The following is an 18565-nucleotide window of genomic DNA, read 5'->3' as shown; positions in this document are numbered from 1 at the left end:
CATCATGTATTATACAGTATAAAACCACGAGGGACCGGAGGACGGAGTGAACCCACCCTGCCGAGGACAGACCGGCCAAAGATTGAACACCACAAACCTCGAGATTTTTCAAATAAATCAGACAAATCTATAGTTATTAATCTCATAGCCACAAATAGACACATTATCTCGTCGTCATGCATCCTGGAAATAGGTAAGCTGGCCAGTGTAGGTTCTTTATTACAGGATATGATGGTGCTCATCCTGTTCCTGCAGCTGCTTCATCAAAACAAATTAACATCCAGACTTCACAGTACAATAATACGTTTGCTTCTCTGGTAGCTAGCACATGACCTCGAGAAACCGACTGAAGCATTTCGCTTCGTTGTGTTCCAGCTTTCAGTGTTGCACACTGGGAGCAACTGCAGAAGGAGAAGCAGGAACTGGAGCGGCGTTTCGAGGCTGAGCTGCAGGGTTTGCGGGCTCAGCATCAGAGGGAGCTGGGAGCGCTGGAGGAGCGGCTGAAGGCGCAGCACAGGGCCGAGACCGCGAGCCTGCAGGCCCAACAAAGAGGCGAGCTGGAGGAGCTGCGATTAGAACAGCAGGAGCAGGTAAGTGTGTGTCTTGGATGCGGACTGGTTCTGCGTTTAATTTGTACTTTTAGTATGTTCTGCAGCTGCCCTTACAGAGTGCAGCAATCCATGCTGGTGTGTGTGTGTGTAACAGTGGACAGTATCGATTTATTCCTGTGATCATTAATTGTTTGAATCTCGGCCCCAGATCGAGGAGATACGTGACGAGCATGAGACTTCCTTGATGGAGATAGAGATGGCTCACAATGACACACTGGCTACTCTGCAGGAGGAGCATGCCAGGACTGTGAAGAGTAAGCATTTAGACCATGTTGCTCTCTTTGACTGACACACTCTGCTGCAGGTCAAGAGAAACAATAATATGTCATTTCTTGTGTCAGATCTGAAGATGGCCCATGAACAGCAGACAAAGTCTCTGGAAGAAGAGTTTGAAAAGATCAGACTGTCACTGCAGGTAAACACTTCTCTCTTTTTTAAACAGATAAAGTGTATGATATATCTTGTAGTTAGTGAAAGTGATTAACAGGTTTATATGTGTGTTGTCTCCAGGATCAGGTAGACACGCTGACATTTCAGAATCGCAGCCTCAGAGACCGAGCCAAGCGCTTCGAAGAAGCTCTGCGCAGGAGCACGGATGAGCAGATAGTGGTAACTGCTGCATGATAAAGTACAGGACACAGATGACTGCTTTGGTGACGGTAGCTGGATACAACCTTAAAACGCATTGTTGATGTTGCTGTGTGCTGTCACCAGGATGCTTTGGCACCGTATAAACACATCGAGGAGGACCTGAAGAGTCTGAAAGAAGTCCTGGAGATGAAGAATCAACAGATTCATCAACAGGACCTGAAGATCTCGGAACTGGAGAAAATAGTAGGCTTCAAATTTCTGCTTTAGTTCGGCAGCTAAGGAAAACTTGATTCAAGCTGTTAAACTGAAGTTAAACTCAAACACAGAAGTTGTGCTGACGACCAGGGTAAGCTAATGATGACATCAAATGCACAGAGAGGGAGGGAGGTCTCCTTTGTAAAGTAATATCAGTTCACATATTGTCTGATTTGAACTGTAATGTGTTGTTGTACACCCAGTAGGCGATTTGAGGGGGGATGAGGGGGGATGCCGTCCCGCTTGTTAGCAAAATTTCCAAAAAGCACCCCCCTTGTTAACCTGCCATCGCTCTCCATCCCCAAGTAGCAGATATAGTGTGTTACTAATCACAAGCGGTCGCGATCAGCTCCGGCGTACTGTGGAGTCAAGCCAGGCACGGCTGCTTTGGGCTCTGGCTGCCTGTTCTATTACCAATATATCTGTGATCTAACTATATATAACTAATATCAGCCGATAAAATCAGCCTACTGATAAATCGGTCGGGCGCTGATATTTTGCACAATGTTCATTGTGTGTCCTTCAAGGAATTTAGACGGTAAAAAATTCCAAGGGGTCATGTAACTTAAAATAACCCTGCTTGAAGTGTATTGTGACAAACATGAGAAAACCCTGCCTGAATAAACTCAGTCCATGGCATACAATTTAAAGGTGTATTTACTCATTATTTTGATACAGTTATAAAAAAGACAATTATAGTAGGGAGAGAAGGAAGATAACTTGATAAAAATGGAATTGTTGAATTAGAAATGTCACAGTTATGGTTAAAGGAGAACTTCGGTCGATTTAAACATGCAGCTTCATTGCTCAAGCTACCCTTGACTTGCCAGTACCGAAGACGCGAACACATTTGGTCCAACCATTACAGAGCTCCATGAACGGAGATGTAGCATTGACAGCTAACAGCATGGGGTCAGAACTTTACACTGTGTTTTAAGCGTCTTAACATGCTCCACTTCTCACACCAAAAGTTATGCAACATCAGCAGACACCTTAGCACACAGCACTGTAGCGTGTATGACTCAAACTGAATAAAAAAGTAGTTAAAACAGTGTGTTTGTGCAAGCAGCTACTTACCTGTTTGTTGACATCGGCATCTTCCGGTAGCTAGACCAAACTAGTCAATCCGTCGAGCGTGCGCATACTCCCTCACTGGCGGAGACGGAAACGTAATCCAGCATTTTCGTGTTTATGTTCATAATGTACATGTCCATGTTACAGCCTGTCATGAGCCATGAGCCTTACAATAGCCTGTTAAGCCTGTTAAGTGCACACTCGATGGATATACTAGTTTGGTCTAGCTACCGGAACACACGGATGTCAACAAACAGGTACGTGGCTGCTTGCACAAACACACTGTTTTAACTACTTTTTTATTCATTTTGAGTCATAAACGCTACAGTGCTGTGTTGTAAGGTGTCTGCTGTTGTTGCATAACTTTTGGTGTGAGATGTGGAGCATGTTAAGACGCTTAAAACACAGTGTAAAGTTCTGACCCCATGCTGTTAGCTGTCAATGCTAAGTCTCCGTTCACGGAGCTCTGTAATGGCTGGACCAAATGTGTTCGCGTCTTTGGTACTGGCAAGTCAAGGGTAGCTTGAGCAATGAAGCTGTATGTTTAAATCGACCGAAGTTCTCCTTTAAGGCGTCCTGCAACAATGTCCTTTGGGAGGTGTGTGTCGGGGCAGGGTGGTGCTCCCATTGAGCCACCGCCCCTGTTAAAAATTAACAAATCACCTACTGCGTACACCATTTGAAGAATTTAATGTCGTGCACTGTTTCTCCTGTGTTTTTGAGCAGGCTGAAAAGAATGTGTACCTGGAGGAGAGAGTGCAGGTGTTACAGCAGCAGAACGAGGACCTGAAGGAAAGAATAGACAAGAACGTGGCTGTGTCCAGGTCAGAGAAGTTGATCACTAACGATGAACATTTTTTTTTAAAAATTAAGAAATGCAGCACGTGTTAATAATGATGTTTCTGTCTCAGGCAACTCTCAGCGGAGAACGCCAACCTGCAGGTGAACGTGGAGAAGGAGAGCAACGAGAAGAAGCGGCTGAGTCGCACTAACGAGGAGCTGCTGTGGCGTCTTCAGACAGGCGAGCTGAGCCCCCGTTTGACTCCCGCCTCCTCACCCATCCATCGACCCGCCTCTGGACCGGGCTCCCCCGCCCGCCCACACTCGTACCATCAATGACACTGTCAACGGAAGCTCTTGTATCTTTCTTTCATTCGGCATCGGAAGCCCTGTTTTCTTTTTTTTTTGACTCTGAAATTGACTCGGATTTTACTCTATGTAGAGACACAGATACGTTTGTTTCTTAGGAGATGTGACGCATTTCCAAAGTCCAACCCCAGGAATTTTCATCTCTGACCTAAAGAATTGTATTAACGATGACGCCCGTATCGTTCCAAAAGGGAACTTCTCTGCCCTCCTCTTCTTCTACTCCACCCGAAAGACGCGCTGCAGATTAAAGACGTGGGCATTGCGGACTCCAGCGAGCAGGATCAGAGTCATGGTGCCTCATTCCCAAGATTTTGCCTCCATCACCACCTTCTCATCCAGCGCTCAGGATGATGGACGTACAAGACATGGCAAACATCAACACAACCGAACACAAGAAGCGCCTTTGCTGTCCATTTTTCTCCCACCAGCAACGTTTGTCGAGGCACAGGCGATACTTTGAGTACAGTCACAAACCTACCTACCAGTCAGCTACTCTCAAAGTGTGGATTCTTCTCCGGGGCATGTTTACCTGTTCATGCTGAAAGATTTCATACATCAGGAGTGTATGAATGGACTACTTAGCCATCCAACCTCAACCAATCCATCCGTCTTTAGATCTCAGCCTTTGACCTGAAATGTAAGATGACAACAAACATAACTCATAAGTCCATCCAAACTGCCAACACAGTGTAACTATGATACTGATTATAATTTGTAAAAAAAAAACAAAAAAACCTGTACATGTATTGCTCTCTTTAAAGCATGTTCTGTCTTCCAGTTATAATGCATTTTAGTTTTAGGATTACAGTGTGACGATGCGGAGCAGAGGGGTGAAGGGGCAACACGTCCTCATACCTAAACTACTAATTGTGTCAACTGCCAGTGACTCCCAAAACGACAAATATCACCGTTAAACAACAGGACCGTTAAAGCACACCGGCGAGCGGCGCACCGGACATCTGTTGTACACTCGCAGTTTGGTCAGGTTTAGGCAAGAAAACTGCTCAGTCAGGTTTAGGAAAACATTATGGTTTGGGTTAAAATAGGTACGGTAGAAAGTTTAAAACTTTACCCCATCCCTTTGTGGACAATTCTCTTCATATAACTTGACCTGACCACCTCCGTTGCTGCCGTAATATTAACTATGGCCACTAGAGGTCGCTGCCTATCACAAGAGACGCAACCATGGGTGGTTATAAGCTGCTTTCACAGTCATCCTGTATGTTTTTTCTTGATGAGGACGGTCTGGAAGGGGAAACGCACGTCCCCTCACTTCTCTAATAAAAACAGAGCAGGATTAGGTCAAATGAAACCAAGAAATAGATCACTGTATTATACGTTTCGGACTAACTTCGCATTTTATCATGTGAGACGTTGCCCCTTACCTTCAGTCGGATCAAGAAAACAAAAGAATTTCCCTCCATACGAAAGTGCAGGATCTGTAGAAACCACCAAAGAGTAAGTCTTTCAACACAGCAGTTCATCGTGTACTGTAGCGGTCACATGTCTGGAGTCCAGTGCTGCAGAATCTGACATAAATGGTGCAGACGTCGCCGTTCTCGTCATCGCGTTTTGACCTTAATGCATTTCAAATCCAGTTTCTGTTTCTTTTGTTGCAGACGCACAGTTATACATGCTTTCTGTAAGTGAGCCTTATCATCACTCTTGCAGCGGACTCAAACGTTCCGATTGTTTTCTGTGTCTTCTGATATATTAAACCACAGAAACCCTCATGGACAAAAAAATGAAAATGGCTTCTAAACATTCAACATCAATTGACTCTCAGCAAAAATCGTTTGTTTTGAATTCGAAAGAAAAGAAACCTGCAAGCTGTTACCTCATTTTCTCAGTGTAGAGAATAATCTCAGGTCTTGAGGAGAATTATGCGTAATAGAAGGGAAGCAACTGCCATAAATTTATTTTTCTCAATTAATTATACTTTTTTTTTTTTTTTTTAAATATACTTTGCTCATGTTTACATCACCAATCAGCCCAACTGTGTTCCGTAAGATAGCCTTTTCTATAAAAATGAGTTGGATGTACAGAATATGTTGAACTATTTTAAAGAGCATAGCGCAGTCAACACATATATGAAAGTAGATTGAAGAAATATTGCTTTATTATAATAATGCTGTGATATAATAATCAGCACCCCCAGACACATACAATTAGCTCAAACAGGGATTTGGTTGTAGGTGAGTTGCATTAGCTGATGGTGTGTTATTCAATATTTCCCTCCATCAGGTACTCTGATTGCCTCTGTGTCCCGTGGACACGACCTTGTGCTCATTTACTGAATGTTTGTTCGACACTAGAATAAGAAGTTTTGTTTACAGTTTACATCCAGTGTCGGAGGAGGTCGGTGTATCGGGTGGATGCTGGTACTTCAGTTTGATTGTTTACAGGACTTCTCTTGTAAAGATTCAGTATTTCAGAAATTCATGCTCTGGGTAAGTTATATGAAAGCATGTCTTAATAATGTGCATTATTTCTGTTTGACATTTCTTGTGCATTACATTTATTTATTTATTTATTATTTGTTTATTTATTTATCTGTCCTCCTCCAGAACTGCATCTGTAGCTTAACTGGTTAAATTATTGTGGTCAGTGATGATACATTAATGTCTATTCTGTATATGTTGCACTTTGTATTTAAGTATTAAATCACAATAACAAAATAAGAGTTCAAATGTGAGATTTGGTGTGGATTTATACCTTTAAATACATCATTATTCTGTTCTGTATTTTCCATTCTCACGTAGGAAAATGACACAAAGCTTTTCTTTTGTTTCAGTAAAAATAGAAAACTTTCTGTAATAAGTTATTATGCATGAGAGTGCAGTTCAGCGGTAAAAGCACAAGGCGTTGTCTAAAGAGCTGCCACTGAAGCTTACAGCAGCAACAATAACAACAGTGCGAACCTGTTCAAATTGCAGTATTCATACAGCAACCGTTTTCCTCTGACATACTGTTGGCTTCCAGGCTGCAGGTCACATGAACATGACAAATTGTTTCCATTTCACCGCTTCCCCGTTGATCAGCGACTAGAAAAGCTGTTGGATGACTCAAATCCTGAGGGGCATTAGGCCATAGTTCAAGGTAAAACAACATCTTAGTAAGCATTCAGAGACGTCCATTAGTGCGTTTCACTTCCAGGCTTAAATTATGCTTCCAAGATCTGCATTTACATTTGAGACTACGTGTGTGTACTTGTGTCATTACAGCTAGGAAGTGGTTGAATGCTTAAGTTAGCTATTCTGTTACAGAAGCTAACAGGGTATCAAATATCTCAATTAACTTTGAAAAATGTGCTGATGTCCCTCCACATTGTCACTATCAGTTGTCTTTTCAGTTGCTGATCAATCCTGAATCAGTAGCACAGTTGAGCTTCCCACCGTGAGCACGATACCAGAGGAAAATGGCTGCTGCGTGAATCTGATAGTTTGCTGGCTACAGATTAAATAACGCTGGCTTAAAAATTGAGCCAACGTGGGGTCAATTTAGCACAATTTGACCCAGTAATGGTGTTATTTTTATATTACTGTCGGGTTCCTGGGTAAAATTAGCCATCCATCAGAGCTATCTTGACCCCACACTGGGTCAACTTTCACCACATTTTTGTATTAGTGGGTATTAGATTCGTCACTTCCTATGCATAAATCCCTGCAACAAGTCTATGGGCAGAGGGAAGATGATGGTGGAGTTCTTCTCGGCTGCGATGGAGTTGAGGCTCTGCAGGTAACGCAGCTGGAGAGCAGAGGGCGACTCGGCGATCACCAGAGAGGCTTCTTTCAGAGCCCTGGAGGCCTTCATCTCTCCCTCCGCAGCAATGATCTGAAACACAGACGCACACGATCGTCACTCCCTCCTCCCCTTCTTTTTCATGGTCGGAGTGTATCAAGAGGAAATCCAATTAAATCCTCCATCATTTTCCCTCCTCACCTTTGCTCTGGCCTCCCGACTGGCTTCTGCCTCTGCTGCCATGGCTCTCTGCAGCTGCTGAGGCAGCTTCACGTCCTTGATCTCCACTCGCTCCACCTTAATGCCCCACGGATCAGTGGCTTCATCCAGGGATTCCTGAGGAGGATAATTCAACAGCAAATACTCCATCACATAAAACCAGTGTTCGCTCCAGTATAGTTTTATCAAGCAAGCAATCTAATGACTTTGAAATGTCTCATGCAACATCTTAATTTAGCTTTTATTAACTCATTATTTGGGTTTTGCACATTTGTTCTCTGGTTCAGCCTCATTGGTTTCATCATTGCTGTTTATGCAGAAGTGAAAGCAGTTTTATGCAAACAGGCTCCGATGAACCCACAGCGCCTAACAGCAGGCACACAAATGTAACCACAGCAGGTCAAAAAGGTCCTATTAAAGATTCAGAACTTTTCTGTTAGTCTAGACTAAAATATGTATAAACAGAATGAATTTTGGGCTTGGTTAGAACATGGTGATAAAGTTTTCCCATGTCTGCTGGATGTGTAAACAGGCAAATATTAAGAAACATCTTTCATCTCAAATGTACAACTCTACGGAAGCCCTGAGAGGCAAATGAGAAAAAAAAAATGTGGCGATTCATTTTCAAAGTTTGAACTTATTTGTGTTCTTTCCTGTGTTTATGACTTCAGCTGGATAATATTTCGATTTTCTGAAATATTGTTTTTAATCTGTGAAAAAAGTGACCATTTTGGTTTTTGTCAGGATGCTTTTTTTTTTTTTCATTTGCCTCAAAATTCTGCACCTGGTCAAAACACAAACAAATCATTATGAAGAATATTTTTTTGTTGTTGCCTACATTTAACTAATCTAGGGGTCACCAGAATATAAATTAGTTTTTATTTTACGTACAACAATTCCTTTAAAAATCTCTTCAGAGCCCTCCGGGTCTCTATGAACACACATGTTACTCACCTGCATACTGAGAGATATTCCCTCTCTGTCTGACAGCAGCTCTGCCAGGTTTTTAGTACCGAGAACATTCCTCAGAGTGGTCTGAGCCAGCAGTCGTGTGGATGAGTGAGCATTGGACACATTGGCCACAGACGAGATGGGGCACTGTATGCGGAAGTACACCACGCCATCCACAGACACCGTCACTGAGTCTTTGGTTAGAATCTGCGACAATGACAAAAAGGCTCCAATTATGATGCAGCCACCATTATGATCACCCAGGACGAAGACCAGCAGCTTTTTATTAATGACGGAGACAAGCTGGGATGCAGGAGAGACACAGATGAGATTCACACTTTTGATTTCAGTAAAAAATAAAACTCAGCAACTGTACCTCTTGTGGAGGGATGTCAAAGGACACAGTTCTCAGGTCGACTTTCACAAAGTTATCAGTGCAGGGCAGAACAAAGAAAAGTCCTGGAAGAAAGAGCCTGCTTTTATTTGGAAGTTTTCCATCAGTCAGATACTTTGGCAATCTATTCAGATCACTATATGAGAGGTGAGAGGAAGGAGTACACAGATCTTGCACTTGTAAAAGTATTAGTCTATAGTAATGCAACAGGTTAAATGACGAACCCGGTCCTTTAGGTTTCCTGTCTGTGATGCGGCCCAGCCTAAAAATGACAGCTCGCTCGTACTCCTTCACTATCTGGATGGTAGAAAGGTGGCAACACATAAAGAACATTAGAAAGACAGAAAAAGGAATTATTGCAAAAGGTCAACGTTAACTCTGACATGTTAAATGCAAATGCATCACTGCAATGGTTAGAGCCTTATTAGCCATAATATAATAGCCTTATATGGTTGTCAACCATATGTTCTGGTGGATAAAAACGTTTCTTGTAGTCCTGCTAGAGTAAATGTTTTCAGTGATGAGGAAATGTGTTTAAAATTATTTACGAACCGGTCAAGGGAAAGGCTTAAAATTTCTCCATCTGCTACAGTATATATGATATTTACCCATCAAATACTGGTCTAATCCTAATCAGTAGCGTACCACAACGAAAATATACTCCACCTTGACACACATAAATAATGTGAGCGGGAAGGTAAGTGCAATGAAGAGGAGGGATACGAGGACGAGTATCCACCCGAAACATCCCAGTCTGCCTGAGCTTTTATCTGCAGAGAGAGTAAAAATTTCATTTCACAGGGCACCTGTCTTGCACCTCTGTGAGAAAACTGTTTGTATTCATTTTGCGACACCGTTAAACAGTTTAAACACAATACGACCCAGTGGGACGGCACCTTTTATTAAAGGTGACACAAAACATTGATGCAACCAGGCAGCGAGACGTCTCATTTGTCACTAATGAGGTAATTAATCTCTGAGGGATGTCACGTAACTTCAAATCCACCTGAGTCCCGGCATGTTGTGTAAGGCAGCTCAACTATTTATGTATCGTTCCTAGAATTTTTACACTGTGATGGAGCTACAGAGCGGATATGAGATTTAATTTTTTCCAGTAAATAGGGCTGCAGCTGACTAATATATCAGTTATCTTGAATGTGCTGATTGTTCTGTTGATTAGCTTGTCAATAGCTGTACTCTATAAAAATGGAGAAAAAATGCAAAACACAATGACTGAGAGCTCGATGTGACCTCTGCTTATGAAGTAGGTCTCTTCGTCTATTGTTGTTCATTTTCTCATCTAACAAGAGAACAACATTCAATGCTTCCAGCATCTCATGTCTGTTTTTCTTTTATTGGTTTTTCATTGTAATGTTGAGTATCTTTGGATTTTTTTTGGACTGCCGTAAGGACAAATGAAGCAACTGCATTTGAAGATGTCCCCTCGGGTCTAAAACCTAAAGACATTAGATCTGCACTGAAAAAGCAGACGTATCAGGCTCGGATCTGAGAGGCTGGAGGCAGCGGATGGTCGACATTCTTAAGTGCTTTCTTGAAGGACGACGCTGGAACATTCGTCCTCAGAGAGCTTTTAGTGGACAAGAAACAACCATATTCATGAGTATAGAAACACTAATAGGAACAGTATACTTAATACAATGTTATACTGGCAGCACAACGTTCCACATCACATCACAAATGTGTTTGCATTACATTTGAGTTAAATCCTTGTTTAGGGCTTTAATGTTATTTCAAAAAAAATGTGTGTGTCCAGAAGTGATATCACTCTAATGCACAGGATTATGAAGAAAGGTGAGATTATTCCAACGTTAAACATTAAACACGTTAAAAGACGTCGTTGAAACCGGGCGCATGTGTAACAGAAGTTTAAGCTGTTAAAGAAGCATGTTTTAAAACTTTTTTAGGTATTAAAAAAAAATTCAAATGGTGATTCTATATACCTGCAGTTTTTAGATTGAAAACTGAGTTCTGGCTCTCTCCTCATTCATCAAGATACAGGCCTGCCTGGTCTTGTTCAACTGCCAAGGTGGCTGATGAGGGTCAAAACATGCCTGAAATTACTTTTTAGTGGTTTAGTCACATTTGCCAACTTCCTTCCTCACTCTGCTACTCTGCACCATCAACTTACAGAGACAGGTGACCAAATGACAAATGGACTGTGGCCTCCAGAAAAATACCAGGATATTCTGGGTTTGAACATTGTTGGAAACATTCGAGATTACGTAAGAACAAAACTCAACCAAATATATATATTTGAACAAAAAGGTCCAGTGTTTTGTTGTTGCACATTTTAATGTTGAAATGTTACATATTCTATCTTTAAGTGTCCAAAAAAAAATACATTCTAAAAAGAAAACTTCCAGTTGTGAATCAGGTTTTATTTGTGGAGTGAGTGGGCTGGTGAGCGAGACCAGCAGCCAGTCGGTGTAATGGACGGATCATGACTAATGCTCTGTCTCAGTCGCAGTGGGAGTTCTGGGAACTGATGTCATCAAGTGGAACCAAACAACTTTTGCTGAACTTGCTTAAGACGTGTATCAATACATATTCAATCATTACACATAGATTTTAAATGTATGTAGATTATTTTGTTTGAGTAAGTATTTCTTGTTTGGAATCAGTTGTTGTGTCCTCACTGTGTGTTGTAGTGTAGTAAACTATTATCATGAAAAAATGCCTTTTGAATCACAATGATAATGAACATTGTAAGTAAAAAGAAAGCGTTGAAGACAATTATATTAACTCTAGATTTTGGAATTCCTGGGTCCCTTAAAAACAGCACCCTGGGGCCCTCAACTGTATTGATTATCCTTGGCATGCTTACAGACTTTCCCACTCATTTAACATTTACAAAAAAACAAATGTAATGACAGAAAAAGTGAAACACGCACTTTTAAAAGATCATAAGAAGTCCTTACCTTCGACGGTATCCACAGCGTTGACCTGAAACTTGCCTTGTGTCACCATCTCGGCCGTGCTGGACGTTGTTGAGATCATTAGTGAGAATGTTGCCGCTGCGATGGAGCGAGCGAAGCAGCGCTGCACTTGTTTACCTGCCCGCTCTCCCTGCGGGGTGTGGCCTGTTCACGTCCCCCATCACCTGCTGCATCTCATGAGCCTGACACACACACACATAAACTCCCACCTCACCTGGTTGGCAAGTGTCAGCAGGTAACATGAACCATACAGCAGAAGCAGTTTCTATGCTGCTCCTGTGATGGAGAGCTATGAGTTGAGCTCTTGTGCTCTCCCCATTATACATTCACATCCAGTAGTCTGACACCTGCTGGGTGCAGGTTATGAATAAACAATAGGTTGCATCCAAGTCGTGAAATGTGAGAGCGGGTGCAGGCACAAGAAGACGTGATCATGTCTCTCCTTCCCTAGAATGGAAGTTTAACCAGTATTTAAAATGTGCAAGGAGGTTTCAGGAGAGTGTTAAATACATAGACAAAGCGCTTGTGAGGCGGAGAGGAGGAGACACCAAAACTTACCAAAGGAAATGAACTTCACTGACTTCATATAGATTGCAAATTTACATGATAACAGCATGTAAAACAGATCGACTACACTGTAAAAACCATGTCAGTTCTGTCATCTATAGCAGTGAAGAACACGGTGTGTGTGTGTGTACATGTGAGCTGCTTGTTGCCGACATTTTCCAGTGAGGATTAATCAGCTGTCACATGATACTCGGCCACGTGACGGCTCACTACAGTACACGATGAGTTCCTGCGAGTCCAGGCTGATTCGTTGACAACGCTACAACACAGGAGTTTAAAATCCAAGCAAGATGGTGGCGTGGGCGGACGGCTTGGTAGTTTATGGTAATGGAAGGAAAAACATGTTTTTAAAAACATCAGGGTGTGCGTTCTTTTGTTTTTTCAGGGGCTCAAATCTGTTGTACAGTCAGTCCAGCTGGATTACTCACAATTACTGGCAGCTTTTTTACTTTTTTTTTGGTTTTTTTTCAAAATTGTTTCCAAGAAAGGCAGAAGATTGACTTCCTCCTGTATCTTAAGTTTTGCTTTGACAATCGGCATGTTGGAAACAGAAAGTATATTACAGACTGCACCCTCCCATAAGATGATGTTTTTCTTAAATACAACCTTTTACCCAAAAATTTAAAATGTCTAGACTTTCTCAGCAGAACACCGTTGTGGCATTCTCCTACGCAAATGTAGCTAATGACTGAATTTGCATTTTTGGTCGAAATGTTCCTTTAAATGACAACTTTTATCATGCCTTTTATTAGTGTTATGAAAAAAAGAGTACGGTTTCTGACCAAATCTTTACTCCAGTGCATCAAGAAGTAAGAACAACTTTTCTGCTGCGGGAGGAAGCTTTAGTTTACTGTGAACAGGATCGTCAGGTAGTGAGGTCAGCAGAACATCCTTTAGCTGATAAAAAGAAACTAACACAAACAAAAAAAAAAAAAAAAAAAAAAAAAAAAAAAAGGTTAAGTATTACAGTAAGACTTATGGATGTGAGGATTAATGCTTTATTTCTTAATCACTGTTTGTTCACAATATATTCAAACATACAGCCATTACCAAAACCACAGTATTTGTATATTTTACATAGAAACACAATAAAACGTTTAGTCATTTCATTTTAAAAATACTAGAAGACATGGCAGGGCTTCAGCAGAATACCTAACGACCGTCCACATCAGGCACCAGCTGCCTCCATCATAAACTTGCGACTGAGCTCGTAAGCCAGGAAGAGGGCTCCGTTGGCAGGGAAGGTGCGTATCATGGTAGGAGTGAGGCCAGAGTACAGAGCGGTGAGACCTGCGGGACAAGACAGAGTCAAACAGCTACACAGGCCATTCCCCTCGGATGAGTCAGACACCCAGCTCGGGCCACTTCCTGACAAAATGCTTCACACGCTGCGTCCAAGTCAGACCGGCGGTGGCGCTATTACGGCTTTCAAAGGCTAAAAAAAGTCTAAAAAAGTCTAAAAGCTTGGACTCAGTGCAGAGGCCCTGAGAAGTAATCCGATCATCCATTTTCAATTTTTTTTCACCTGTTTTCAGAAAAAAAACATTAAAACATTTCAAAATGGATCAGAATAATAATTTTTTTTACTTTTGTGCCTGTTTGGTTTTCTGTAACTCAGGGCTGGTGTTGCAGTTTTAGCTAAGATTTTACTTTCTACTTCAGTTTACGTTACACAAGTTAACGTTCAAATTCTGACAGTCTAATATACTGCGCTCAGCCAGCGTGACTGTAAGTGGAGCTTTATATGTGTCACGTCAACAAACATTTACAGTCTCAAGCTTTGGCTTTCAAGAGTCGTTTAAAAAAAAACAAAAAAAAACCTTTAATTAATCAATTACTGTTCTTCTGAAGAAATTCTACAAGTATCCGACCCGTTCTGCGAACTCTGAGGCCCTCGGTGCCAACAGATGGTGCGGATGGTGTGGCATGTGGCTGTGACTCAGTGCATTAAGCATTCAGACAGAGATGAGATATACAGTCATATTCGACTAAATGTGCAAATCGGGTCAGACTGTGGTTTTTCACACACTGCAGCGTCTGGTTTACAGAAACCAGTGGAATAAAAATACCCTTTAGAGGCCGCTCTGGTCTGAAACGTGTAAAACACTTAAATCTTTTTTCAGAGCTCATGCTCAACCCGAATCTTCAGCTACTTCGAGGACACCCCACGGTCATTTTAACCTCTTTAGGTACTTCAACTATCTCAAGTGTTTCACAGCTGTGGGTACGCAGACATTTATCTGAGAAATTTTGCCATGTTTCTTTCTTTTTTTGCATGTTTTATGTTGTAAGCACATTCAAATTTCCATCCTAGCCTGCTGTGTTGCTGTTATGTTGGATACTCTTTATACCGTGCACACTTGACTAGTTTCATTCTCCCTGTTTGCTAAGAAAACACTTGTGCTCCTAGTTGTAATTGATATCTTACCCTCAGTGCGTATGATACCCGTTAAGGTCTTTATGAAGCCCGCTTGCCTCCCAGTTAAAGCGTGCACCTGGATCCTGGACTTCGTACAGTCTATGGGATAGACCACCAGCCACAGACAAGCTCCTCCGAATCCACCACTGAACATGAGCGGAAGGACACCTACGAAGACCAGAAGTATTTTGTGGGTGCGGATCACAGAAGCAAGTGCAAACTGCAAAGACGGCGGATTAAAGTTAAATGTGAAATAACAACCAGACCTATGCTGTCCTTGTCCGTGCCCATGTGCTTTGCAAATTTAGAGCGACACAGTTCATAGGCCCCGAAAAAGCAGAAGTAACCCGGCATCTCCCGCACGATGGTGGAAGTCAGTCCTTGGTAGAAACCCAGGGGACCGCTTGTCTTCAACACAGTCTTCATGACCGTCCACGGTGTGCTGGAAAACACAGTCAGAAGTTATTTATTATTAATATTATTATTATTATTATTATTATTATTATTATTATTACATGTTGTGGATTGTCATTTTTTAATTAATGTTGTATTGAAGTAAGGAGGTGAGATTCATTCTATAAGCCCCACTTGGTATTCTGATCTCATCTGCACAATCTGCTTCTTCTGGATGTTGTTAATTTTATTTGTTTGTTGTATAGTGCAAATAAAATAAATCTAAAAATAAATAAATGAATAAAAAAGTGTAAAAAACTAAATGTTCTGCTCGTTCCCGTGTCTCGGTTCGGTCCCACCAACCTTCTCTGCCCGGTCACGATCTTGCCACTCGCTTCCATTTCGTGCATGGCCTGCAGCTGACATTTCACCAGCTCGGTGGGGCACGTCACCATGGCGGAGAAGATGGAGGCTAAAGAGCCTGCGGATGCCTTCTGAATATCACTGATGAGCAATGGGAAGGATTCAATAGCAGAAAGACACACGGAGCTTTTAGTGTGCATACAGGAAGACAAAAACAAATATTCCTTCCTATAATAAGAGGCCATTGCCTGATAGAACGGTTTCTGTCTCAAAAGTACTCAAAGTCAGCTTCTCATTAAAGGTGCTCGGGCCCAAAATATGGAAAGAATTCAAAGGTAGCTCCAAAACTTCAGGGGGCAGCATATCATAAGAGTGTGACTGACAACTGAGTGGCTGTAGCCGGCTGCCGTTAGCTAATAAGCTCAGTTAGCTGTGGAACAAGTTTCCCTATTTGCTGACCGGAGTTAACCTGGAAATGGTTTGGACTTATTTGTGTATGTCAATTTGGAATGAAGTGTAATTTACAATGAGTTGAGTAAAATATATGTAAGATTATTTTCCTTTGTTGACACGCCTATGACGCGTAGTGAACCAGAAACTTCTCAGAATTAAATGTTAAGCGCCATTTATTAACCTTACATCCAATTAAAATAAATGTATTGTTCTTCATCCCATTTTATATATTTTTCCCTCGTTAATGAGTGTCCTGGTCGGGGTAAAGTAGTAAAATCCGGAACAAAGCCAAACATGTGTTTCTTCCACAGAGAAAGAAATCTCTAGAACGTCTGTAAAAAGCGAACTCTTCCAGTCCAGCTGCTTCAATCCAGACGGGAAAACTGTGAGCTGCTCGACAGGTTAGTCTGTTCTCTGAGGCGGGATGTTGGAGAAGGATGTAAATAGCGTACACAACTCTGCCCTTGGCTGTAACAATGTCTCAGAAATAATTGAATGATTCACCATCTCTGCAGTAATTTGTCTCCAAACAACATGATCGCTGCCAGTCTGTCCCTGCTGTTCAGCTTGAGGAGAAACTTATTCACATTCTGTAGCGTGTCCCCAAAAGACCCAAACGCATTCACTTTACAGTGACGTAAAACTGTGTGGCCGGAGCCAGACGTGACAGACCTTCCTCTACAGGGTGTAGATAGAGGAAGCAGCAACTCATGACCGACACTTACCAGAAGTAACACTGTAAACTTATTATGGACACATGAATAAATGCATAGAAATGTTGATATCAAACCTGAGTTTGGCCCCTTTGTCCGTCTTGGACACGTAGCGGACCACATCCTGACAGAGACCATAACTCAAGAAGAGCACAGCGTTCTCGCTGATGCTGGCCACGATGGCCGGGGTCGTGCCTTTGTAGAACCCACGCAGCCCCCCCTCCCTGTAGGTGGACATGAAGCAGTGGAAGAAGCCGCGGTACAGTTTGGGGAACGTCTGCATCTTCACCTTCGTGGTGTCAAACGGCTGACCGCTCAGCACACAAGCCGTGCCACCTGAGGGAGGATGTCAGCAGAGGTCCGAGACTCAATTAAAGACGATAAAAATGGATGTCACGATGGTTTAAAGACCTTTTATTGTCACGATTTCTCCAAACGTTGGTACACAGACTCACAGTGGGTTGTGTTTTTCCTTCAGAAATGCAGCCGGAGGAGACTTTAGTTGTCGAATATGAGCTTATAGATCTGTACACTACACAGACTAATGCTGCTGATCTCATCACATCACGACCAAAGACAACAGTTTCCTTTCTACCGAGGATCTTCAATGAACAGTTCATCGACAAATAATCTCACTGCTGTGTGTTGCAGTGGTTAACTTCGGCGTACCGCATTCTAAATGTCGGACACCTGATTGAGATGATAGTAGCTTTGTTTTACTATCCAGATTTTACCTATTCATTTATTGATGTATTGTTACACTGTCTGCTGTTAGGATTTGCGATTACCAACACAAACACTGTGTGTAAAGCACAAACCTTTTTTAAAGGCTCTATACAAATAGAGTCACTATTTTTATCAAAAGGTTTGCCTGTTTCTGCAGTAGCCCGGAGATGTTTTGTCAGAATAAAAGGATAGATAGATAGATAGAGAGATAGAGGGATAGATAGATAGATAGTTAACCCACCTATTGATCCAGCTGAGGTGTCGATGATCGCCTGTATCGTGGGACTTGGAGCCATGATGATTCAAAAGACGCTGTGAACCTGAAACTTTATACTGAAAGAAACTTGTACAATAAGGAACATTAGTAATAAAATGCAAAGTTGTGAAACTACAATAGAGGACAGTGATGTCAGGACACACCTGATCTCACCTGTGCTCTCCCAGCTGGTTGATATTCACCTTTTTGTCGCTCATAAACAGCACCAGCATTTACTGCACCTCAGGCAGTCAGCACGTTGCCCCAAGGGAGCACAAGACGAGTTTGAGTCGCCTGCACCAGATCACGTCCTTTAAGTTTCAGTATGAGCATCTCCAATCGCATAATGACAGTCGCATTTTCAGGAACAGAGGTCATGGTGCGGATTTCCTTTGCATTCAGCCCGGTTTTAGCCGTGGGAACATCGTCGTGTGCTTTCGTTTTCTTGACGTCTGAAGTAATCTCTGTGCGGATTGCATCAAGTTGTGTCTTCCCACGCGTGAGCCAAGGTGCGCGCTTTACGCACACCAGGCGCAGACGCAAGATGGATTCAAGTTAGCAAGAGGAAGCAGCGACAGTGCAGGAAGCTGTTCAAAATTCAAGCATATGAATCAGGGTTGGACCGTTCCATCTTTACACTGCCTTTAATAAATATGACTTCTAAATATCCTCTGGTGATCCTACTGCTGAGAAAATTACTCTATTTTCTCCTCGCTTTGTGTTTAACTTTGCT

General features: G+C 42.1%; 3 protein-coding genes across 8 annotated transcripts in view; 1 reads left to right on the top strand and 2 right to left on the bottom strand.

The window, feature by feature from the left end:
• Positions 1-6375, top strand: part of mtus2b (microtubule associated tumor suppressor candidate 2b) — a 29519-nt gene extending 23144 nt beyond the window's left edge. Inside the window, exons 9-15 of one of the 2 annotated variants that reach the window (XM_030395671.1) lie at positions 376-590; positions 760-865; positions 953-1026; positions 1122-1220; positions 1326-1445; positions 3258-3355; positions 3443-6375. In XM_030395671.1, coding sequence (XP_030251531.1) covers positions 376-590; positions 760-865; positions 953-1026; positions 1122-1220; positions 1326-1445; positions 3258-3355; positions 3443-3650 — 920 coding nt within the window. In that variant the 3' untranslated portion in view covers positions 3651-6375. Of the gene's footprint in view, positions 1-375; positions 591-759; positions 866-952; positions 1027-1121; positions 1221-1325; positions 1446-3254; positions 3356-3442 lie in introns of both variants that reach the window. The other variant, XM_030395662.1, reaches the window with a different exon arrangement.
• Positions 6376-6999: 624 nt separating this feature from the next.
• stoml3a (stomatin (EPB72)-like 3a) lies at positions 7000-12203 on the bottom strand. The gene is made up of 7 exons (XM_030395682.1): positions 11925-12203; positions 9652-9755; positions 9210-9282; positions 8968-9050; positions 8595-8798; positions 7623-7757; positions 7000-7514 (listed from the first exon to the last, which is right to left on the bottom strand). Exons 1-7 carry the CDS (start codon positions 12001-12003, stop codon positions 7323-7325), a joined length of 870 nt encoding a protein of 289 aa, XP_030251542.1. The 5' UTR covers positions 12004-12203; the 3' UTR covers positions 7000-7322.
• Positions 12204-13487: 1284 nt separating this feature from the next.
• Positions 13488-18357, bottom strand: slc25a15a (solute carrier family 25 member 15a). 5 transcript variants are annotated; one of them, XM_030440829.1, is made up of 7 exons: positions 17997-18357; positions 17818-17919; positions 16928-17186; positions 15685-15825; positions 15195-15370; positions 14938-15096; positions 13488-13799 (listed from the first exon to the last, which is right to left on the bottom strand). In XM_030440829.1, exons 2-7 carry the CDS (start codon positions 17870-17872, stop codon positions 13678-13680), a joined length of 912 nt encoding a protein of 303 aa, XP_030296689.1. In that variant the 5' UTR covers positions 17873-17919; positions 17997-18357; the 3' UTR covers positions 13488-13677. The 5 variants fall into 5 exon arrangements, with proteins under 5 accessions (XP_030296689.1, XP_030296681.1, XP_030296686.1 ...); XM_030440821.1 differs by having other exon boundaries at positions 17818-17909; XM_030440826.1 differs by having other exon boundaries at positions 18007-18357.
• Between the last annotated feature and the right edge of the window lie 208 nt (positions 18358-18565).

Source organism: Sparus aurata, chromosome 2 (assembly GCF_900880675.1).
Source record: "Sparus aurata chromosome 2, fSpaAur1.1, whole genome shotgun sequence".
In the NCBI taxonomy this organism is placed as follows: domain Eukaryota; kingdom Metazoa; phylum Chordata; class Actinopteri; order Spariformes; family Sparidae; genus Sparus; species Sparus aurata.
Note: the sequence above shows the minus strand (reverse complement) of the source record. Positions and strands in the feature narration are given on the sequence as shown.

Excerpts from the sequence above, each read along its gene's own strand:
- slc25a15a (XM_030440829.1), bottom strand. The coding sequence starts at position 17,872 with ATGGCTCCAAGTCCCACGATACAGGCGATCATCGACACCTCAGCTGGA. Across the intron at positions 17,187-17,817 it reads CACCTCAGCTGGATCAATAG|GTGGCACGGCTTGTGTGCTG; the intron begins GTGGGTTAACTA and ends ATCCTCCCTCAG. Across the intron at positions 15,371-15,684 it reads ATCGTGACCGGGCAGAGAAG|CACACCGTGGACGGTCATGA; the intron begins GTTGGTGGGACC and ends TGTGTTTTCCAG.
- stoml3a (XM_030395682.1), bottom strand. The coding sequence starts at position 12,003 with ATGATCTCAACAACGTCCAGCACGGCCGAGATGGTGACACAAGGCAAG. Across the intron at positions 8,799-8,967 it reads TTGACATCCCTCCACAAGAG|ATTCTAACCAAAGACTCAGT; the intron begins GTACAGTTGCTG and ends TCATTGTCGCAG. Across the intron at positions 7,515-7,622 it reads GTCGGGAGGCCAGAGCAAAG|ATCATTGCTGCGGAGGGAGA; the intron begins GTGAGGAGGGAA and ends TCTGTGTTTCAG.